This window comes from Lampetra fluviatilis, unplaced genomic scaffold (assembly GCF_964198595.1).
Source record: "Lampetra fluviatilis unplaced genomic scaffold, kcLamFluv1.1 SCAFFOLD_1111, whole genome shotgun sequence".
Lineage (NCBI taxonomy): Eukaryota > Metazoa > Chordata > Hyperoartia > Petromyzontiformes > Petromyzontidae > Lampetra > Lampetra fluviatilis.
This window is the reverse complement of record NW_027621258.1, coordinates 4,820-31,115: the sequence shown is the minus strand read 5'-3', so window position 1 is coordinate 31,115 and position 26,296 is coordinate 4,820. Positions and strand designations below refer to the sequence as shown.

General features: G+C 58.2%; 1 protein-coding gene across 1 annotated transcript; it reads left to right on the top strand.

Moving 5' to 3' along the window:
* Positions 1 to 2,296: 2,296 nt before the first annotated feature.
* Positions 2,297 to 26,296, top strand: LOC144954980 (microprocessor complex subunit DGCR8-like; the record flags this gene model as incomplete). The annotated part of the gene is made up of 12 exons (XM_078885339.1): positions 2,297 to 2,445; positions 2,505 to 3,209; positions 4,713 to 4,776; positions 6,799 to 6,848; positions 11,137 to 11,290; positions 12,449 to 12,550; positions 14,345 to 14,443; positions 17,923 to 17,999; positions 21,269 to 21,369; positions 22,326 to 22,432; positions 24,177 to 24,304; positions 26,183 to 26,296. Coding segments are annotated over exons 1-12 (1,758 nt in total), but the record flags the coding sequence as incomplete, so codon positions are not given.

Below are 26,296 nucleotides of genomic sequence, written 5' to 3'. Positions count from 1 at the left end.
GGGGGTGGCAGTTGGGGGGGAGTGGGGGTGGCAGTTGGGGGGGAGTGGGGGGTGGCAGTTGGGGGGGAGTGGGGTGGCAGTTGGGGGGAGTGGGGTGGCAGTTGGGGGGGGAGTGGGGTGGCAGTTGGGGGGGAGTGGGGTGGCAGTTGGGGGGGAGTGGGGTGGCAGTTGGGGGGGAGTGGGGTGGCAGTTGGGGGGGGAGTGGGGTGGCAGTTGGGGGGGAGTGGGGGTGGCAGTTGGGGGGGAGTGGGGTGGCAGTTGGGGGGGAGTGTGGGGTGGCAGTTGGGGGGGAGTGGGGTGGCAGTTGGGGGGGAGTGGGGTGGCAGTTGGGGGGGAGTGGGGTGGCAGTTGGGGGGGAGTGGCAGTTGGGGGGGAGTGGGCAGTTGGGGGGGAGTGGGGTGGCAGTTGGGGGGGAGTGGGGGTGGCAGTTGGGGGGGAGTGGGGGTGGCAGTTGGGGGGGAGTGGGGTGGCAGTTGGGGGGGAGTGGGGTGGCAGTTGGGGGGGAGTGGGGTGGCAGTTGGGGGGGAGTGGGGTGGCAGTTGGGGGGAGTGGGGTGGCAGTTGGGGGGGAGTGGCAGTTGGGGGAGTGGCAGTTGGGGGGAGTGGCAGTTGGGGGGGAGTGGGGTGGCAGTTGGGGGGGGGAGTGGGGGGGTGGCAGTTGGGGGGGAGTGGGGTGGCAGTTGGGGGGGAGTGGGGGTGGCAGTTGGGGGGGGGAGTGGGGTGGCAGTTGGGGGGGAGTGGGGTGGCAGTTGGGGGGGAGTGGGGGTGGCAGTTGGGGGGGGAGTGGGGTGGCAGTTGGGGGGGAGTGGGGTGGCAGTTGGGGGGGAGTGGGGGTGGCAGTTGGGGGGGAGTGGGGGTGGCAGTTGGGGGGGAGTGGGGTGGCAGTTGGGGGGGAGTGGGGGTGGCAGTTGGGGGGGAGTGGGGTGGCAGTTGGGGGGGAGTGGGGGTGGCAGTTGGGGGGGAGTGGGGGTGGCAGTTGGGGGGGAGTGGGGTGGCAGTTGGGGGGAGTGGGGTGGCAGTTGGGGGGGAGTGGGGTGGCAGTTGGGGGGGAGTGGGGGTGGCAGTTGGGGGGGAGTGGGGGTGGCAGTTGGGGGGGAGTGGGGTGGCAGTTGGGGGGGAGTGGGGGTGGCAGTTGGGGGGGAGTGGGGGTGGCAGTTGGGGGGGGAGTGGGGGTGGCAGTTGGGGGGGAGTGGGGGTGGCAGTTGGGGGGGAGTGGGGGTGGCAGTTGGGGGGGGAGTGGGGGTGGCAGTTGGGGGGGGAGTGGGGGGTGGCAGTTGGGGGGGAGTGGGGGTGGCAGTTGGGGGGGAGTGGGGGTGGCAGTTGGGGGGAGTGGGGGTGGCAGTTGGGGGGAGTGGGGTGGCAGTTGGGGGAGGGAGTGGGCAGTTGGGGGGAGTGGCAGTTGGGGGGGAGTGGCAGTTGGGGGGGCAGTGGGGGTGGCAGTTGGGGGGAGTGGGGTGGCAGTTGGGGGGGAGTGGGGTGGCAGTTGGGGGGGGAGGGTGGCAGTTGGGGGGGGAGTGGCAGTTGGGGGGGAGTGGCAGTTGGGGGGGAGTGGCAGTTGGGGGGGAGTGGGGTGGCAGTTGGGGGGGAGTGGGGTGGCAGTTGGGGGGGGAGTGGGGTGGCAGTTGGGGGGGAGTGGGGTGGCAGTTGGGGGGGAGTGGGGTGGCAGTTGGGGGGGAGTGGGGGGTGGCAGTTGGGGGGGAGTGGGCAGTTGGGGGGGAGTGGGGTGGCAGTTGGGGGGGAGTGGGGTGGCAGTTGGGGGGGAGTGGGGTGGCAGTTGGGGGGGAGTGGGGTGGCAGTTGGGGGGGAGTGGGGTGGCAGTTGGGGGGGAGTGGGTGGCAGTTGGGGGGGAGTGGCAGTTGGGGGGGAGTGGGGTGGCAGTTGGGGGGGAGTGGCAGTTGGGGGGGAGTGGGTGGCAGTTGGGGGGGAGTGGGGTGGCAGTTGGGGGGGAGTGGGGTGGCAGTTGGGGGGGAGTGGGGTGGCAGTTGGGGGGGAGTGGGGTGGCAGTTGGGGGGGAGTGGGGTGGCAGTTTGGGGGGGGAGTGAGGGTGGGGTGGTACGGGGGTGGGGATTTGGGGGGGGGCATAGCCCGTAGCCATAATAACAACCCTGTTCTGGCCTTGAAACCTGCCCCCCCTGCCGTGCCCCCGCCCCCCGTGCCCCCCCCCGTGCCCCCCCCTCCCCCGTGCCCCCCCCCCGTGCCCCCCCCCGTGCCCCCCCACCGTGCCTCCCCCCTGTGCCCCCCCACCGTGCCTCCCCCCCCGTGCCCCCCCCCCCCAGAAACACGACCCGCCTCTGCGAGCCATCCCCTGCCTGCACTACCAGCGGCTCAAGGCGCAAGACGCGGATAATCCCGAGGCTGGGAGATCCGACACTCCGCGGGATCCGGGGCTATGGAGACTCAGGCTGGGAGATCCGGCGATCCAGGATCCGGGGCCATTGAAACTCAGGCTGTGAAATCCGGCAATCCGGAATCCGACACTCCGAATCCAGGGCCATTGAAACTCAGGCTGTGAAATCCGGCAATCCGGAATCCGGGGGCATTGAAACCCAGGCTGGGAGATCCGGCACTCCGGAATCCGGGGCTATGGAGACAGAGACAGTGAAATCCGGCAATCTGGAATCCGGGGCTATGGTGACCCAGGCAGTGACATCTGGCAATCCGGAATCCGAGGCTCTGAATTCTGACACTCCGGGATCCGGTGCCATGGAGACCCAGGCAGTGAAATCCACCACTCCGGAATCCAAGGCAGTGAAATCCACCACTCCAGAATCCGGGGCCGTGGAAACCCAGGCTGTGAAATCCACCACTCCGGAATCCAAAGCTCTGAATTCTGCCACTCCGGAATCCAACACTCCGGGATCCGGTGTCGTGGAGACCGAGGCAGTGAAATCCACCACTCCGGGATCCGAGGTTTTGAATTCCGACACTCCGGAATCTGGCATTCCTGAATCCGGGGCCATGGAAACCCAGGCTGTGAAATCCACCACTCCGGGATCCGAGGTTTTGAATTCCGACACTCCGGAATCTGGCATTCCTGAATCCGGGGCCATGGAAACCCAGGCTGTGAAATCCACCACTCCGGAATCCGCGGTTCCGGAATCCGTCGCTCCGGGATCCGCGGTTGCGGATTGCGTAACTCCGGAACTGGAGCTGAAGAATTCGCAGATTTCCGGAGTCCACGGAGGCGAAGAGAAGGTGGAGCAACCACAGGTGCTGACGGTTGCGTGCGCGCGCTGGTTGCACGTGGTTGCGCGTGGTTGCACGTGGTTGCGTGTGGTTGCGCGTGGTTGCTCGTGTTGCGTGTGGTTGCGTGTGGTTGCGTGTGGTTGCGTGTGGTTGCGTGTGGTTGCGTGTGGTTGCGCCTGGTTGCTCGTGTTGCGTGTGGTTGCGTGTGGTTGCGTGTGGTTGCGCCTGGTTGCTCGTGTTGCGTGTGGTTGCGTGTGGTTGCGTGTGGTTGCGTGTGGTTGCGCCTGGTTGCTCGTGTTGCGTGTGGTTGCGTGTGGTTGCTCGTGTTGCGTGTGGTTGCGTGTGATTGCGAGCGTGGTTGCGTGTGATTGCGAGCGTGGTTGCGTGTGGTTGCGTGTGATTGCGAGCGTGGTTGCGAGCGTGGTTGCGAGCGTGGTTGCGTGTGATTGCGAGCGTGGTTGCGTGTGGTTGCGAGCGTGATTGCGTGTGGTTGCGCGTGGTTGCGTGTGATTGCGAGCGTGGTTGCGTGTGGTTGCGTGTGGTTGCGTGTGGTTGCGAGCGTGGTTGCGAGCGTGGTTGCGTGTGGATTGCGCGTGGTTGCGTGTGATTGCGAGCGTGGTTGCGTGTGGTTGCGTGTGGTTGCGTGTGGTTGCGAGCGTGGTTGCGAGCGTGGTTGCGAGCGTGATTGCGAGCGTGGTTGCGAGCGTGATTGCGTGTGGTTGCGCGTGGTTGCGTGTGTGGTTGCGAGCGTGGTTGCGCGTGGTTGCGTGTGGTTGCGTGTGTGGTTGCGTGTGTGGTTGCGAGCGTGGTTGCGCGTGGTTGCGTGTGGTTGCGTGTGTGGTTGCGTGTGTGGTTGCGAGCGTGGTTGCGTGTGGTTGCGTGTGGTTGCGTGTGATTGTGAGTGTGGTTGCGAGCGTGGTTGCGTGTGGATTGCGCGTGGTTGCGTGTGATTGCGAGCGTGGTTGCGTGTGGTTGCGAGCGTGGTTGCGTGTGGTTGCGTGTGATTGCGAGCGTGGTTGCGTGTGGTTGCGTGTGGTTGCGTGTGGTTGCGAGCGTGATTGCGTGTGGTTGCGCGTGGTTGCGTGTGGTTGCGTGTGGTTGCGTGTGATTGCGAGCGTGGTTGCGTGTGGTTGCGTGTGGTTGCGTGTGGTTGCGAGCGTGATTGCGTGTGGTTGCGCGTGGTTGCGTGTGGTTGCGTGTGTGGTTGCGTGTGTGGTTGCGAGCGTGGTTGCGTGTGGTTGCGTGTGGTTGCGTGTGGTTGCGAGCGTGGTTGCGTGTGGTTGCGTGTGGTTGCGTGTGGTTGCGAGCGTGATTGCGTGTGGTTGCGTGTGGTTGCGAGCGTGGTTGCGAGTGGTTGCGTGTGGATTGCGCGTGGTTGCGTGTGATTGCGAGCGTGGTTGCGAGTGGTTGCGTGTGGATTGCGCGTGGTTGCGTGTGATTGCGAGCGTGGTTGCGTGTGGTTGCGTGTGGTTGCGTGTGGATTGCGTGTGGTTGCGTGTGGTTGCGTGTGGTTGCGTGTGGTTGCAGGCGAGGAAGGGGCTGCTGGACCAGGTGAAGGCCAAAGTGGAGGTCTGCAAAGAAGACTCCGTCGGTAACTCCAACATCCTGTCACTCTTACACACTCACTTACACACTCACTCTTACACACTTACACACACACTCACACAATCACTCACACTCACTCACTCACACTCACTCTTACACACTTACACACACACTCACACAATCACTCACACTCACTCACTCACACTCACTCTTACACACTTACACACTTACACACTCACTCACACTCACTCTTACACACTCACTCTTACACACTTACACACTCACTCACACTCACTCTTACACACTCACTCTTACACACTTACTCACTCACACTCACTCTTACACACTTACACACTCACTCACACTCACTCACACTCACTCTTACACACTTACACACTCACTCACACTCACTCTTACACACTCCCTTACACACTTACACCACTCACTCACACTCACTCTTACACACTCACTTACACACTTACACACTCACTCACACTCACTCTTACACACTCACTTACACACTTACACACTCACTCACACTCACTCTTACACACTCCCTTACACACTTACACACTCACTCACACTCACTCTTACACACTCACTTACACACACTTACACACTCACTCACACTCACTCTTACACACTTACACACTCACTCACACTCACTCACACTCACTCTTACACACTTACACACTCACTCACACTCACTCTACACACTTACACACTCACTCACACTCACTCTTACACACTTACACACTCACTCACACTCACTCTTACACACTTACTTACACTCACTTACACTCTCACACACTCACTTACACTCACTTACACACTCTTACACACTCACTTACACACTCACTTACACACTCTTACTCACTTACACTCACTTACACACTCTTACACACTCTTACACACTCACTTACACACTCACTTACACACTCACTTACACACTCACTTACACACTCACTTACACACTCTTACTCACTTACACTCACTTACACTCACTTACACTCACTCTTACACACTCACTTACACACTCACTTACACACTCACTTACACACTCACTTACACACTCTTACTCACTTACACTCACTTACACTCACTTACACACTCTTACACACTCACTTACACACTCACTTACACACTCACTTACACACTCACTTACACACTCTTACTCACTTACACTCACTTACACTCACTTACACACTCTTACACACTCACTTACACACTCACTTACACACTCACTTACACACTCACTTACACACTCTTACACACTCACTTACACTCACTTACACACTCACTCACACACACTCACACTGTTACACACTTACACTCACTCACACTCACTCTTACACACTCACACTCACTCACACTCACTCACACACCCTGTCACTCACACTCTTACACACTCACACTGTAACACACTCACTCTTACACTCACTCACTCACACACTCACACACACACCCTGACTCACTCACACACTCACCCTCACTCACTCACACACTCACCCTGACTCACTCACTCTCTTACACGCTCACTCACACTCTTACACACTCACACACTCACTCTGTCACTCACCCTCACACTCTTACACACTCACACTCTTACACACTCACCCTCACACTCACCCACTCACTCACCCTGCCTCACTCACACTGACGCTCACACTCACTCACACACTCAAACTGACTCACTCACCCTCACTCACTCACCCTCACACCCTCACTCACACACTCACCACTACACACACTCACCACTACACACACTCTCCCTGTCACTCACTCACTCACCCTGTCACTCATCCTCTTACACACTCACACGCACACACTCACTCACTCACACACCCACTCACCCACTCACTCACTCACACACCCACTCACCCACTCACTCACCCACTCACTCACTCACTCACCCTGTCACTCATCCTCTTACACACTCACACACACTCACTCACCCACTCACCCACTCGCTCACCCACACACTCACTCACCCTCACTCACCCTGACGCTCACCCTCACCTCACCTCCCTCACCTGTGGTGGTGGTGGTGGTGGTGTTGCTGCTGCAGATGCCGATCAGCTGAGGAGCTACCTGGAGAAACGATTCGACTTTGAACAGGTGGGCCACTCACTCACCACTCACTCACCACTCACTCACCACTCACTCACCACTCACTCACTCACTCACCACTCACTCACTCACCCACCCACTCACCACTCACCCCACTCACTCACTCACTCACCACCACACACTCACTCACCACTCACACACTCACCACTCACTCACACACTCACCACTCACTCACCACTCACTCACCACTCACCACTCACTCACCACCACCACCACCACTCACCACTCACTCACCACTCACCACCACCACCACACTCACCACTCACCACCACCACCACCACTCACCACCACCACCACTCACCACCACTCACTCACCACTCACACACCCACTCACTCACCACTCACCACCACTCCACTCACCACCACCCACCCACTCACTCACCACTCACTCACTCACTCACCCACCACTCACTCACCACTCACCACCACCACCACTCACTCACTCACCCACCACCACTCACTCACCACCACTCACCACCACCACCACTCACCACCACTCACCACCACTCACCACCACTCACCACTCACCACTCACTCACCACCCTCACTCACACACCACTCACCACCACCACTCACCACTCACCACTCACACACCACTCACTCACCACTCACTCACTCACCACCACTCACTCACTCACCCACCCACCCACTCACCACTCACTCACTCACCACCCACCACTCACTCACCACACCCACCACTCACCACCACTCACTCACCACCCACTCACCCACCACTCACCACCACTCACCTCACTCACCACTCACTCACCACACACCCACTCACTCACTCACCCACCACACTCACCCACTCACCCACTCACCCACTCACTCACCCACTCACTCACCCACTCACCACCACCACTCACCACCACTCACTCACTCACTCACCACCACTCACCACCACTCACCACTCACCCACCACTCACTCACTCACCACTCACTCACCACCCACCACTCACTCACTCACCACCACTCACTCACCACTCACTCACCCCACCACTCACTCACCACTCACCCACTCACTCACCCACTCACTCACCACTCACTCACTCACTCACCACTCACTCACCACTCACTCACCCACTCACCACTCACTCACCACTCACCACTCACTCACCACTCACCACTCACTCACCACCCCCCACTCACCACTCACTCACCACTCACCACTCACTCACTCACTCACCACTCACTCACTCACTCACCACTCACTCACTCACCCACCCACTCACTCACTCACCACTCACTCACCACTCACTCACTCACTCACCACTCACTCACTCACTCACCCACTCACTCACTCACCACTCACTCACCACTCACTCACTCACTCACCACTCACTCACTCACCCACTCACTCACACTCACCACTCACTCACTCACCACTCACTCACCACTCACTCACCACTCACTCACTCACCACTCACTCACCACTCACTCACTCACCACTCACTCACCACTCACTCACTCACTCACCACCTCACTCACTCACTCACCACTCACTCACTCACTCACCCACTCACTCACCACTCACTCACTCACCACTCACTCACCACTCACTCACTCACTCACCACTCACTCACTCACTCACCACTCACTCACTCACCACTCACTCACACACCACTCACTCACTCACCCACTCACTCACCCACTCACTCACCCACTCACTCACCCACTCACTCACCCACTCACTCACCCACTCACTCACTCACCCACTCACTCACTCACTCACCACTCACTCACCCACTCACTCACTCACCACTCACTCACCACTCACTCACTCACTCACCCACTCACTCACCACTCACTCACCACTCACTCACTCACCACTCACTCACTCACTCACCACTCACTCACTCACCCACTCACTCACCACTCACTCACTCACCCACTCACTCACCCACTCACTCACCCACTCACTCACCCACTCACTCACCCACTCACTCACTCACTCACTCACTCACCACTCACTCACCACTCACTCACCACTCACTCACCACTCACTCACCACTCACTCACTCACCACTCACTCACCACTCACTCACTCACTCACCACTCACTCACTCACTCACCCACTCACTCACCACTCACTCACTCACCCACTCACTCACCACTCACTCACTCACCACTCACTCACCACTCACTCACTCACTCACCACTCACTCACTCACTCACCCACTCACTCACCACTCACTCACCACTCACTCACTCACTCACTCACTCACTCACTCACTCACTCACCATCACTCACTCACTCACCACTCACTCACTCACCACTCACTCACTCACTCACTCACTCACTCACCCACTCACTCACCCACTCACTCACCCACTCACTCACCCACTCACTCACCCACTCACTCACCCACTCACTCACCCACTCACTCACTCACCCACTCACTCACTCACTCACCACTCACTCACTCACTCACCACTCACTCACTCACTCACCACTCACTCACTCACCACTCACCACTCACTCACCACTCACTCACCACTCACTCACTCACCACTCACTCACCCACTCACCCACTCACTCACCACTCACTCACTCACTCACCCACTCACTCACCACTCACTCACTCACTCACCACTCACTCACTCACTCACCACTCACTCACCACTCACTCACTCACTCACCACTCACTCACTCACCCACTCACTCACCACTCACTCACTCACCCACTCACTCACCACTCACTCACTCACCCACTCACTCACCACTCACTCACTCACTCACCACTCGCTCACTCACTCACTCGCTCACTCACTCACCACTCGCTCACTCACTCACCACTCACTCACTCACCACTCGCTCACTCACTCACCACTCACCACTCACTCACTCGCTCACCACTCACTCACTCACTCACCACTCACTCACTCACCACTCACTCACCACTCACTCACTCACTCACCCACTCACTCACCACTCACTCACTCACCACTCACTCACTCACTCACCACTCACCACTCACTCACTCACTCACCCACTCACTCACTCACTCACTCACCACTCACTCACTCACTCACCACTCACCACTCACTCACTCACTCACCCACTCACTCACTCACTCACCACTCACTCACTCACCACTCACCACTCACTCACTCGCTCACCACTCACTCACTCACCACTCGCTCACTCACTCACCACTCACTCGCTCACCACTCGCTCAAACACTCTGTGTGTCTCTGTGTGTCTCCCTGTCTCCGCATGTCTCTCTGTGTCTCACCGTGTCTCTGTGTCTCTGTGTCTCCGTGTCTCCGCGTGTCTCTGTGTGTCTCCCTGTCTCCGCATGTCTCTCTGTGTCTCACCGTGTCTCTGTGTCTCTGTGTCTCCGTGTCTCCGCGTGTCTCTCTGTGTCTCCCTGTCTCCGCATGTCTTTCTGTGTCTCACCGTGTCTCTGTGTCTCTGTGTCTCCGTGTCTCCGCGTGTCTCTCTGTGTCTCCCTGTCTCCGCATGTCTTTCTGTGTCTCACCGTGTCTCTGTGTCTCCCTGTCTCCGCATGTCTTTCTGTGTCTCACCGTGTCTCTGTGTCTCTGTGTCTCCGTGTCTCCGCGTGTCTCTGTGTGTCTCCCTGTCTCCGCATGTCTCTCTGTGTCTCACCGTGTCTCTGTGTCTCTGTGTCTCCGTGTCTCCGCGTGTCTCTCTGTGTCTCCCTGTCTCCGCATGTCTTTCTGTGTCTCACCGTGTCTCTGTGTGTCTCCGTGTCTCCGCATGTCTCTGTGTGTCTCTGTGTCTCTGTGTCTCCGTGTCTCCGCATGTCTCTGTGTGTCTCTGTGTCTCTGTGTGTCCGTGTCTCCGCATGTCTCTGTGTGTCTCTGTGTCTCTGTGTGTCTCCGTGTCTCCGCATGTCTCTGTGTGTCTCCACGTGTCTCTGTGTGTCTCCGTGTCTCCGCGTGTCTCTCTGTGTCTCACCGCGTGTCTCTGTGTCTCTGTGTGTCACCGTGTCTCTGTGTGTCTCTGTGTCTCTGTGTGTCCGTGTCTCCGCATGTCTCTCTGTGTCTCACCGTGTCTCCGCATGTCTCTCTGTGTCTCACCATGTCTCTGTGTGTCTCCGTGTCTCCACATGTTTCTCTGTGTCTCCACGTGTCTCTGTGTGTCTCTGTGTGTCACCGTGTCTCTGTGTCTCCATCTCACCGTGTCTTTGTGTCTCTGTGTCTCCGTGTCTCCGTGTCTCCGTGTCTGTGTGTCTCCGCGTGTCTCTGTCTCTCTGCGTGTCTCTGCGTGTCTCACCGCGTGTCTCACCGCGTGTCTCTCCGCGTGTCTCAGGTGACGGTGAAGAAGTTCCGCACGTGGGCCGAGCGGCGCCAGTTCCACCGCGACGCGCGGCGAGCGCAGAGCGAGTCGGAGAGGCCCGTGCTGCCCTCCACGCAGAGACTCATCACTCTGTCCCTCCGCTCCTCACCCAGCGCCAGCAAGCGTGGTGAGGAGCTCACCCACTCGCTCACCAGCTCGCTCACCAGCTCGCTCACTCAGTCAGTGACTCAGTCAGCCGCTCGCTCGCTCGCTCAGCCGCTCGCTCGCTCGCTCACCCACTCGCTCACCAGCTCGCTCACCCACTCACTCACTCACCCACTCACTCACCCACTCACTCACTCACCCACTCAGTCACTCACCCACTCACTCGCTCGCTCACCCACTCACTCACTCACCCACTCACTCACCCACTCACTCACTCACCCACTCACTCACTCACCCACTCACCCGCTCACTCACGCAGAGCGAGTCGGAGAGACCCGTACTGCCCTCCACGCAGAGACTCATCACGCTGTCCCTGCGCTCCTCACCCAGCGCCACCAAGCGTGGTGAGGAGCTCACTCGCTCACCAGCTCGCTCACCAGCTCGCTCACCAGCTCGCTCACCAGCTCGCTCACACAGTCAGCCGCTCGCTCGCTCACTCGCTCAGCCGCTCGCTCGCTCACCCACCCACTCACTCGCCCAGAGACTCATCACGCTGTCCCTGCGCTCCTCACCCAGCGCCAGCAAGCGTGGTGAGGAGCTCACTCACTCGCTCACCAGCTCACCCACTCGCTCACCAGCTTGCTCACACAGTCAGCCACTCGCTCGCTCGCTCAGTCGCTCGCTCGCTCGCTCAGCCGCTCGCTCGCTCGCTCACCCACCCACTCACTCGCCCAGAGACTCATCACGCTGTCCCTGCGCTCCTCACCCAGCACCAGCAAGCGTGGTGAGGAACTCACCCACTCACTCACCAGCTCACTCACTCGCTCGCGCGTTCACTCACCCACTCGCTCGCTCGCTCACTCGCTCGCTCGCTCACCAGCTCGCTCACCCACTCAGTCGCTCGCTCACTCACTCACTCAGCCACTCACTGTGTGTGTCACTGTGTGTCACTGTGCGTGTGTGTCTGTGTGTGTGTCACTTTGTGTGTGTCACTGTGTGTGTGTCACTGTGTGTGTGTCACTGTGTGTGTGTGTGTGTGTCACTGTGTGTGTGTCACTGTGTGTGTGTCACTGTGTGTGTGTGTGTGTGTCACTGTGTGTGTGTGTGTCACTGTGTGTGTGTCACTGTGTGTGTCACTGTGTGTGTGTGTCACTGTGTGTGTGTCACTGTGTGTGTGTAGAGTACGTGATAGACCCCAACGGCAAGTCTGATGTGTGTATCTTGCACGAGTACATGCAGCGGGTACTCAAGGTGCGCCCAGTCTACACCTTCTATGAGTGCGGTGAGTGCTACGAGAGGGTTGGGTGAGTGGGTGAGTTGGTGGGTGGGTGGGTGGGTGAGTGAGTGGGTGAGTGGGTGAGTTGGTGGGTGAGTGGGTGGGTGAGTGAGTGGGTGGGTGGGTGAGTGAGTGGGTAGGTGGGTGGGTGAGTGGGTGAGTGAGTGAGTGGGTGAGTGGGTGAGTGAGTGGGTGGGTGGGTGGGTGGGTGAGTGGGTGAGTGAGTGGGTGGGTGGGTGGGTGAGTGGGTGGGTGGGTGAGTGGGTGAGTTGGTGGGTGGGTGGGTGGGTGAGTGAGTGGGTGAGTGGGTGAGTTGGTGGGTGAGTGGGTGGGTGAGTGAGTGGGTGAGTGGGTGAGTGGGTGGGTGGGTGAGTGGGTGGGTGGGTGAGTGGGTGGGTGGGTGGGTGGGTGAGTGGGTGGGTGGGTGAGTGGGTGGGTGGGTGGGTGGGTGAGTGGGTGAGTGGGTGGGTGGGTGGGTGGGTGAGTGGGTGAGTGGGTGAGTTGGTGGGTGGGTGGGTGAGTGGGTGAGTGAGTGGGTGGGTGAGTGGGTGAGTTGGTGGGTGAGTGAGTGGGTGAGTTGGTGGGTGGGTGGGTGAGTGGGTAGGTGGGTGGGTGAGTTGGTGGGTGGGTGGGTGAGTTGGTGGGTGGGTGGGTGGGTGAGTGAGTGGGTAGGTGGGTGGGTGGGTGAGTGGGTGAGTTGGTGGGTGGGTGGGTGGGTGAGTGAGTGGGTAGGTGGGTGGGTGAGTGGGTGGGTAGGTGGGTGGGTGAGTGGGTGAGTTGGTGGGTGGGTGAGTGGGTGAGTTGGTGGGTGGGTGAGCTGGTGAGTGACCCCGCGTGACCCCGTTGCGATCGAAACGTCGTGAGTTTTTTTTGCTTTAATTTCATATTTAATTTCCATTTAATTATTTTATTTATCGATTTAATGTTCATTTAATAACTTTTTATTTTCGATTTAATTTTCATTAAATTATTTTTATTCTCTATATGATTTTCACTTACTTATATTTCCGCCTTAGTTTCTATTTAATTATTTATATTCATATTTACTTTTCATTTAATCATTTTTATTTTCTATTTAATTTTCATTTAATCATTTTTATTTTCTATCTAATTTTCATTTAATCATTTTTATTTTCTACTTAATTTTAGTTTAATTGTATTTTCTATTTTATTTTAATTAAATTATTTTTTTTCTATTTAATTTTCATTTAATTATTTTATTTCATATTTAATGTTCATTCAATTATTTTTATTATCGATTTAATTTTCATTTCATTATTTTTCATTTCGATTTAATTTTCATTTAATTTTTTTTTCTTCCTATTTAATTTCCATTTAATTATTTTTATTCCTCTTCATATTTAATTTTCATTTATTTTCTATTTAATTGACTTCACCGAAAGAACCAAGAATATTCATCCCCCGTATCCCCCATGATCCCCCGTGATCCTATATCCCCCCGTGACCCCACGAATGCCCCCGTGACCCCATGAATGACCCCCGTGACCCCACGGATGCCCCCGTGACCCCACAAATGACCCCGTGACCCCACGGATGCCCCCGTGACCCCACAAATGCTCCCGTGACCCCACGAATGACCCCCGTGACCCCACAAATGCCCCCGTGACCCCACAAATGACCCTCGTGACCCCACGAATGCCCCCGTGACCCCACGAATGACCCCCGTGACCCCACAAATGCCCCCGTGACCCCACGAATGACCCCCGTGACCCCACGAATGCCCCCGTGACCCCACGAATGACCCCCGTGACCCCACGAATGACCCCCTCTCCCGTACAGAGAATCCGAGCGAGCCCTTTGGGGCGTCGGTGCTGATTGACGCCGTCCCCTACGGCTCAGGGACTGCCAGCAGCAAGAAGCTGGCCAAGAACAAAGCTGGTGAGCGCCACAGCTCCTCACCAACCACGCTCACCACTCACGCTCACCACTCACCAGCCACGCTCACCACTCACGCTCACCACTCACCAGCCACGCTCACCACTCACGCTCACCACTCACCAGGCACGCTCACCACTCACGCTCACCACTCACGCTCACCACTCACCAGCCACGCTCACCACTCACGCTCACCACTCACCAGGCACGCTCACCACTCACGCTCACCACTCACCAGCCACGCTCACCACTCACGCTCACCACTCACGCTCACCACTCACGCTCACCAGGCACGCTCACCACTCACGCTCACCACTCACACTCACCAGCCACGCTCACCACTCACCAGGCACGCTCACCACTCACGCTCACCAGCCACGCTCACCACTCACCAGGCACGCTCACCACTCACGCTCACCAGCCACGCTCACCACTCACCAGCCACGCTCACCACTCAAGCTCGCCACTCACGCTCACCACTCACCAGCCACGCTCACCACTCACACTCACCACTCACGCTCACCACTCACGCTCACCAGCCACGCTCACCAGCCACGCTCACCACTCACGCTCACCACTCACACTCACCAGCCACGCTCACCACTCACACTCACCAGCCACGCTCACCACTCACGCTCACCACTCACACTCACCAGCCACGCTCACCACTCACGCTCACCACTCACGCTCACCACTCACACTCACCAGCCACGCTCACCACTCACGCTCACCACTCACGCTCACCACTCACACTCACCACTCACGCTCACCACTCACACTCACCACTCACCACTCACCAGCCACGCTCACCACTCACGCTCACCACTCACGCTCACCACTCACGCTCACCACTCACGCTCACCACTCACGCTCACCACTCACACTCACCACTCACACTCACCAGCCACGCTCACCACTCACGCTCACCACTCACGCTCACCACTCACACTCACCAGCCACGCTCACCACTCACGCTCACCACTCACACTCACCAGCCACGCTCACCACTCACACTCACCACTCACGCTCACCACTCACACTCACCACTCACGCTCACCACTCACACTCACCAGCCACGCTCACCACTCACGCTCACCACTCACGCTCACCACTCACACTCACCACTCACCACTCACCAGCCACGCTCACCACTCACGCTCACCACTCACGCTCACCACTCACGCTCACCACTCACGCTCACCACTCACGCTCACACACTCACCACTCACGCTCACCACTCACACTCACCACTCACGCTCACCACTCACGCTCACCACTCACGCTCACCACTCACCAGCCACGCTCACCACTCACGCTCGCCAGCCACGCTCACCACTCACGCTCACCACTCACACTCACCACTCACACTCACCAGCCACGCTCACCACTCACCAGGCACGCTCACCACTCACGCTCACCAGCCACGCTCACCACTCACCAGGCACGCTCACCACTCACGCTCACCAGCCACGCTCACCACTCACCAGCCACGCTCACCACTCAAGCTCGCCACTCACGCTCACCACTCACCAGCCACGCTCACCACTCACACTCACCACTCACGCTCACCACTCACGCTCACCAGCCACGCTCACCAGCCACGCTCACCACTCACGCTCACCACTCACACTCACCAGCCACGCTCACCACTCACACTCACCAGCCACGCTCACCACTCACGCTCACCACTCACACTCACCAGCCACGCTCACCACTCACGCTCACCACTCACGCTCACCACTCACACTCACCAGCCACGCTCACCACTCACGCTCACCACTCACGCTCACCACTCACACTCACCACTCACGCTCACCACTCACACTCACCACTCACCACTCACCAGCCACGCTCACCACTCACGCTCACCACTCACGCTCACCACTCACACTCACCACTCACCACTCACCAGCCACGCTCACCACTCACACTCACCACTCACACTCACCAGCCACGCTCACCACTCACGCTCACCACTCACGCTCACCACTCACACTCACCAGCCACGCTCACCACTCACGCTCACCACTCACACTCACCAGCCACGCTCACCACTCACACTCACCACTCACGCTCACCACTCACACTCACCACTCACGCTCACCACTCACACTCACCAGCCACGCTCACCACTCACGCTCACCACTCACGCTCACCACTCACACTCACCACTCACCACTCACCAGCCACGCTCACCACTCACGCTCACCACTCACACTCACCACTCACCAGCCACGCTCACCACTCACGCTCACCACTCACGCTCACCACTCACGCTCACCACTCACCAGCCACGCTCACCACTCACGCTCGCCAGCCACGCTCACCACTCACGCTCACCACTCACCACTCACGCTCACCACTCACGCTCACCACTCACGCTCACCACTCACCAGCCACGCTCACCAGCCACGCTCACCACTCACGCTCACCACTCACGCTCACCACTCACGCTCACCAGCCACGCTCACCAGCCACGCTCACCACTCACCAGCCACGCTCACCACTCACGCTCACCACTCACACTCACCAGCCACGCTCACCACTCACGCTCACCACTCACCACTCACCACTCACCAGCCACGCTCACCACTCACGCTCACCACTCACGCTCACCACTCACGCTCGCCAGCCACGCTCACCACTCACGCTCACCACTCACACTCACCACTCACCAGCCACGCTCACCACTCACGCTCACCACTCACGCTCACCAGCCACGCTCACCACTCACACTCACCACTCACCAGCCACGCTCACCACTCACGCTCACCACTCACGCTCACCACTCACGCTCGCCAGCCACGCTCACCAGCCACGCTCACCAGCCACGCTCACCACTCACGCTCACCACTCACGCTCACCACTCACGCTCACCACTCACGCTCACCACTCACGCTCACCACTCACGCTCACCACTCACGCTCACCACTCACGCTCACCACTCACGCTCGCCAGCCACGCTCACCAGCCACGCTCACCACTCACGCTCACCACTCACGCTCGCCAGCTACGCTCGCTCGCTCACTCAATCACTCGCCCCACTCACCCGCTCACTTGCTCGCCCACTTATCCACTCACCCACTCGTTCACCCACTCAATCACTCACCCACCCACTCAATCACCCGCTCACTCATTCTCACACTCAATCGCTCAGTCACTCACTCGCTCACCCACTCACTCACTCACTCACCCACCCACCCACCACCCGCTCGCTCACTCACCCACTCTCTCACCCACTCACTCGCCCGCTCACTCACCTGCTCGCTCACCCACCACCCACCCACTCACTCACTCACCCACCCACTCACTCACCCACTCGCTCACCCACACACTCACTCACCCACCCGCTCACTCACCCACACGCTCACCCACACACTCACCCACCACCCACCCACTCACGCACTCACCCACGCACACCACTTGCCCGTTGTCTGTGCGGGGCTACGTGGGTGACCTTTGCCTGTTGTGGGCGGGTGCAGCGCGCTCCACTCTGCAGATCCTGATCCCGGACTTCGTGACTCAGAAGGGCGAAGACAAGGAGCCTGATGACCTCGAGGTCGCTCACCCACCCACCACTCACCCACTCAGTCACCCACTCAGTCACCCACTCAGTCACTCGCTCAGTCACCCACTCAGTCACTCGCTCAGTCACGCAGTCACTCACTCAGTCACTCGCTCAGTCACTCGCTCAGTCACTCAGACACTCACTCAGACACTCACTCACTCAGACACACACTCAGACACCCACTCACCCACCTACTCACTTACACACTCACCTACACACTCACTCAGACACTCACACACTCACCCACCCACTCACCCACCCACCCACCCCCCCACTCACCCACCCCCCCACCCACCCACCCCCCCACTCACCCACCCCCCCACTCACTCACTCACTCATACACCCACTCAACCACTCACTCTCTCACACACCCACTCACTCACCCACCCACTCACTCACTCACACACCCACTCACTCACTCACTCACACACCCACTCACTCACTCACCCACTCACCCACCCACTCACTCACTCACACACCCACTCACTCACTCACACACCCACTCACTCACTCACCCACACACCCACCCACTCACTCACTCACCCACTCACTCACTCACCCACTCATTCACCCACTCACTCATTCACTCACTCACCCACTCACTCACCCACCCACTCACTCACCCACCCACTCACCCACTCACTCATTCACTCACTCACCCACTCACTCACCCACCCACTCACTCACCCACCCACTCACTCACCCACTCACTCACCCACTCACTCACTGACCCACTCACTCACCCACTCACTCATTCACTCACTCACCCACTCACTCACTCACCCACCCACTCACTCATCCACCCACTCACTCACTCACTCACACACTCACACACTCACCCACTCACTCACCCACCCACTCACACACACACTCACCCACCCACTCACCCACCCACCCACTCACCCACCCACCCACTCACTCACTCACCCACTCACCCACTCACCCACCCACTCACCCACTCACCCACCCACCCACCCACCCACTCACCCACCCACCCACCCACTCACTCACCCACCCACCCACCCACTCACTCACCCACCCACCCACTCACCCACCCACTCACCCACTCACTCACCCACTCACTCACTCACACACCCACTCACACACCCACTCACCCACCCACCCACTCACTCACCCACTCACCCACCCACCCACCCACCCACTCACTCACTCACTCACCCACTCACCCACCCACTCACTCACTCACTCACACACCCACTCACTCACTCACTCACACACCCACTCACTCACACACCCACTCACTCACTCACCCACACACCCACCCACTCACTCACTCACCCACTCACTCACTCACCCACTCATTCACCCACTCACTCATTCACTCACTCACCCACTCACTCACCCACCCACTCACTCACCCACCCACTCACCCACTCACTCATTCACTCACTCACCCACTCACTCACTCACCCACCCACTCACTCACCCACCCACTCACTCACCCACTCACTCACCCACTCACTCACTGACCCACTCACTCACCCACTCACTCATTCACTCACTCACCCACTCACTCACTCACCCACCCACTCACTCATCCACCCACTCACTCACTCACTCACACACTCACACACTCACCCACTCACTCACCCACCCACTCACACACACACTCACCCACCCACTCACCCACCCACCCACTCACCCACCCACCCACTCACTCACTCACCCACTCACCCACTCACTCACTCACCCACTCATTCACCCACTCACTCATTCACTCACTCACCCACTCACTCACCCACCCACTCACTCACCCACCCACTCACCCACTCACTCATTCACTCACTCACCCACTCACTCACCCACCCACTCACTCACCCACCCACTCACTCACCCACTCACTCACCCACTCACTCACTGACCCACTCACTCACCCACTCACTCATTCACTCACTCACCCACTCACTCACTCACCCACCCACTCACTCATCCACCCACTCACTCACTCACTCACACACTCACACACTCACCCACTCACTCACCCACCCACTCACACACACACTCACCCACCCACTCACCCACCCACCCACTCACCCACCCACCCACTCACTCACTCACCCACTCACCCACTCACCCACCCACTCACCCACTCACCCACCCACCCACCCACCCACTCACCCACCCACCCACTCACCCACCCACTCACCCACTCACTCACCCACTCACTCACTCACACACCCACTCACACACCCACTCACCCACCCACCCACTCACTCACCCACTCACCCACCCACCCACCCACTCACTCACTCACTCACCCACTCACCCACCCACTCACTCACTCACTCACACACCCACTCACTCACTCACACACCCACTCACTCACTCACACACCCACTCACTCACTCACCCACACACCCACCCACTCACTCACTCACCCACTCACTCACTCACCCACTCATTCACCCACTCACTCATTCACTCACTCACCCACTCACTCACCCACCCACTCACTCACCCACCCACTCACCCACTCACTCATTCACTCACTCACTCACCCACTCACTCACTCACCCACCCACTCACTCACCCACCCACTCACTCACCCACTCACTCACCCACTCACTCACTGACCCACTCACTCACCCACTCACTCATTCACTCACTCACCCACTCACTCACTCACCCACCCACTCACTCATCCACCCACTCACTCACTCACTCACACACTCACACACTCACCCACTCACTCACCCACCCACTCACACACACACTCACCCACCCACTCACCCACCCACCCACCCACTCACCCACCCACCCACTCACTCACTCACCCACTCACCCACTCACCCACCCACTCACCCACTCACCCACCCACCCACTCACCCACCCACCCACCCACTCACTCACCCACCCACCCACTCACTCACCCACCCACCCACCCACCCACTCACCCACCCACTCACCCACTCACTCACCCACTCACTCACTCACTCACACACCCACTCACACACCCACTCACCCACCCACCCACTCACTCACCCACTCACCCACCCACCCACCCACTCACTCAATCACCCACTCACTCACTCACACACTCACACACCCACTCACACACACACTCACACACTCACCCACTCACCCACCCACTCACCCACTCACCCACCCACTCACTCACTCACCCACTCACCCACCCACTCACCCACCCACCCACTCACCCCACTCACCACCCACCCACCCACCCACCCACTCACCCCCCCACTCACCCACTGTCTCCCCCCCCTCCCCACCACCCTCAGTACTTCAACCACATCAGCATTGAGGACTCACGAGTCTATGAACTCACGAGCAAGGCCGGACTGCTCTCACCATACCAGATTCTCAACGAGTGCCTCAAACGGTGGGTACACGACGGCCGTGTGGGTGGGTGGGGGGGTGGGGGGTTGGGTGGGTGGGTGGGGGGGTGGGTGGGTGGGTGGGGGGGTGGGTGGGTGGGTGGGTGGGGGGGTGGGTGGGGGGGTGGGTGGGGTTCACGACGGCCGTGTGGGTGGGTGGGTGGCTAGGTGGGGGGGTGGGTGGGTGGGTGGGTGGGGGGGTGGGTGGGTGGGTGGGGGGGTGGGTGGGTGGGGGGTTGGGTGGGGTTCACGACGGCCGGGTGGGTGGGTGGGGTTCACGGTGGCCGTGTGGGTGGGTGGGTGGGGTTCACGGTGGCCGTGTGGGTGGGTGGGTGGGGTTCACTGTGGCCGTGTGGGTGGGTGGGGTTCACTGTGGCCGTGTGGGTGGGTGGGTGGGGTTCACTGTGGCCGTGTGGGTGGGTGGGTGGGGTTCACGGTGGCCGTGTGGGTGGGTGGGTGGGGTTCACTGTGGCCGTGTGGGTGGGTGGGTGGGGTTCACTGTGGCCGTGTGGGTGGGTGGGTGGGGTTGACTGTAGCCGTGTGGGTGGGTGGGTGGGGTTCACGGTGGCCGTGTGGGTGGGTGGGTGGGGTTCACTGTGGCCGTGTGGGTGGGTGGGTGGGGTTCATGGCGGCCGTGTGGGTGGGTGGGTGGGGTTCACTGTGGCCGTGTGGGTGGGTGGGTGGGTGGGTGGGGTTCATGGCGGCCGTGTGGGTGGGTGGGGTTCACGATGGCCGTGTGGGTGGGGAAGCTTTGTCTGTACCTGTGTGCATCATAGGTGCTGCTACTCGCCACTAGCAGCACTTGCCCCTGCAGCCCTGTTGGAGGCTACCTGGGGGAGCTTTGTCTCTGTATGTGTGTGTACATCATAGCCGGTGCTACTAGCAGCACTTGCCCCTGCAGCCCTGCTGGAGGCTACCTGGGGGAGCTTTGTCTGTGTGTTCTTGTTGTTGTTGTCACCAGGAACCACGGCATGGCCGACACGAACATCGAGTTCCAGGTGATCCCCGGCAAGAACCAGAAGAGTGAATTTGTGATGTCGTGCGGCAAACACAGCGTGCGGGGCCTGTGTACGTGGCAAACTCACCACCACGCCGCTCACCACACGCTCACACACTCGCCCACTCACCACCACGCTCACCACCACGCTCACTCCCTCACTCACTCACACACTCACACAGCGTGCGGGGCCTGTGTACGTGGCAAACTCACCACCACGCTCACCACACGCTCACCACCACGCTCACTCCCTCACTCACTGACACACTCACTCACTCACTCACATACCCACACGCTCACTCACTCACACACTCACTCACACACACACCCACACGCTCACTCACACACTCACTCACACACTCACTCACACACCCACACGCTCACTCCCTCACTCACTCACACACTCACACTCACACACCCACACGCTCACTCACACACTCACACACTCACTCACACACTCACTCACACACTCACTCACACACCCACATGCTCACTCCCTCACTCACTCACACACTCACTCACACACTCACACACACACTCACACACACACTCACACACACACTCACACACACACTCACACACTCACTCACACACTCACTCACACACCCACATGCTCACTCCCTCACTCACTCACACACTCACTCACACACTCACACACACACTCACACACACACTCACACACACACACACTCACACACACACTCACACACTCAATCACTCACACACTCACACACACACTCACACAGCGTGCGTGGCCTGTGTACGTGGCAAACTCACCACACGCTCACCACCACGCTCACCCACACAATCACTCAATCAATCACACACTCACTCACACGCTCACACACTCACACACTCACACACACACTCACTCAGACACTCACTCACTCACATGCTCACTCACTTACACGCTCACCACCACGCTCACCACCACACTCACCCACTCAATCACTCACTCACACACACAGTGACACACACAGTGACACACACACACAGTGACACACACACAGTGACACACACACACACAGTGACACACACACAGTGACACACACACAGTGACACACACAGTGACACACACACACAGTGACACACACACACAGTGACACACACACAGTGACACACACACACAGTGACACACACACAGTGACACACACACAGTGACACACACAGTGACACACACACACAGTGACACACACACAGTGACACACACAGTGACACACACACAGTGACACACACACACACACAGTGACACACACACAGTGACACACACACACAGTGACACACACACACACAGTGACACACAGTGACACACAGTGACACACAGTGACACACAGTGACACACACAGTGACACACACACAGTGACACACACAGTGACACACACACACAGTGACACACACAGTGACACACACACACAGTGACACACACACACAGTGTACACACACAGTGACACACACACACAGTGACACACACACAGTGACACACACACACACAGTGACACACAGTGACACACACAGTGACACACACACACAGTGACACACACACACACAGTGACACACACACACACAGTGACACACAGTGACACACACAGTGACACACTCACACAGTGACACACACACACAGTGACACACACAGTGACACACACACACAGTGACACACACACACAGTGTACACACACAGTGACACACACACACAGTGACACACACACAGTGACACACACACACACAGTGACACACACACACACAGTGACACACAGTGACACACACACACAGTGACACACACACACAGTGACACGTGTGTGTGTGTCACTGCTGCAGGCAAGAACAAGCGAGTGGGCAAGCAGCTGGCGTCGCAGCAGGTTCTGCAGCTGCTGCACCCGCACGTGCAGACGTGGGGCTCCCTGCTGCGCATGTACGGACGCGACTCCGCCAAGCACGTCACACAGGTGGGTGTGTGTGTGTGTCACTGTGTGTGTGTGTGTGTCACTGTGTGTGTGTGTGTGTCACTGTGTGTGTGTCACTGTGTGTGTGTGTGTCACTGTGTGTGTGTCACTGTGTGTGTCACTGTGTGTGTGTGTGTCACTGTGTGTGTGTCACTGTGTGTGTGTAGGTGTACGTGTGTGTCACTGTGTGTGTGTCACTGTGTGTCACTGTGTGTGTGTGTCACTGTGTGTGTGTCACTGTGTGTGTCACTGTGTGTGTGTGTCACTGTGTGTGTGTCACTGTGTGTGTGTAGGTGTACGTGTGTGTCACTGTGTGTGTGTCACTGTGTGTGTGTCACTGTGTGTGTCACTGTGTGTGTGTGTGTCACTGTGTGTGTGTCACTGTGTGTGTGTGTGTGTCACTGTGTGTGTGTCACTGTGTGTGTCACTGTGTGTGTCACTGTGTGTGTGTGTCACTGTGTGTGTCACTGTGTGTGTGTCACTGTGTGTGTCACTGTGTGTGTGTGTGTCACTGTGTGTGTGTCACTGTGTGTGTGTGTGTGTCACTGTGTGTGTGTCACTGTGTGTGTCACTGTGTGTGTGTGTCACTGTGTGTGTCACTGTGTGTGTGTCACTGTGTGTGTGTCACTGTGTGTGTGTCACTGTGTGTGTGTCACTGTGTGTGTGTCACTGTGTGTGTGTCACTGTGTGTGTCACTGTGTGTGTGTCACTGTGTGTGTGTCACTGTGTGTGTCACTGTGTGTGTCACTGTGTGTGTGTCACTGTGTGTGTCACTGTGTGTGTGTCACTGTGTGTGTGTCACTGTGTGTGTGTGTGTCACTGTGTGTGTGTCACTGTGTGTGTCACTGTGTGTGTGTGTCACTGTGTGTGTCACTGTGTGTGTGTCACTGTGTGTGTCACTGTGTGTGTGTGTCACTGTGTGTGTGTGTCACTGTGTGTGTGTCACTGTGTGTGTCACTGTGTGTGTGTCACTGTGTGTGTCACTGTGTGTGTGTCACTGTGTGTGTGTGTCTCTGTGTGTGTGTCACTGTGTGTGTGTCACTGTGTGTGTGTGTCACTGTGTGTGTGTGTCACTGTGTGTGTGTGTCACTGTGTGTGTGTCACTGTGTGTGTGTGTCACTGTGTGTGTGTCACTGTGTGTGTCACTGTGTGTGTGTCACTGTGTGTGTGTCACTGTGTGTGTGTGTGTCACCGTGTGTGTCACTGTGTGTGTGTGTCACTGTGTGTGTGTGTAGGTGTACGTGTGTGTCACTGTGTGTGTGTATCACTGTGTCACTGTGTGTGTGTGTCACTGTGTGTGTGTCACAGTGTGTGTCACTGTGTGTGTGTGTAGGTGTACATGTATGTCACTGTGTGTGTGTCACAGTGTGTGTCACTGTGTGTGTGTGTAGGTGTACGTGTGTGTCACTGTGTGTGTGTCACAGTGTGTGTCACTGTGTGTGTGTGTAGGTGTACGTGTGTGTCACTGTGTGTGTGTCACAGTGTGTGTCACTGTGTGTGTGTGTAGGTGTACGTGTGTGTCACTGTGTGTGTGTCACAGTGTGTGTCACTGTGTGTGTGTGTAGGTGTATCACTGTGTGTCACTGTGTGTGTGTGTGTGTACGTGTGTGTCACTGTGTGTGTGTGTCACTGTGTGTGTCACTGTGTGTGTGTGTGTGTCACTGTGTGTGTGTGTGTAGGTGTACGTGTGTGTCACCGTGTGTGTGTGTGTGTATCACTGTGTGTCACTGTGTGTCCCTGTAGCCCTGCTGGAGGCTACCTGGGGCAGCTTTGTCTGTGTGTGCATCACAGGTGGTGCTACTCGCTGCTAGCAGCACTTGCCCCTACAGCCCTGAGCCCGCCTGGGGGAGCTTTACCTCTACCTGTGCGTGCTTCCTACAGGAGGTGGCTGATCGAAGCGTCCTGGACCTGCAGCAGTTCAGCCGCAAGAACAAACCCAACCTGCACATCCTGAACCGCCTACGTGACGAGATGCACAAGCTGGCTCAGAGGAGG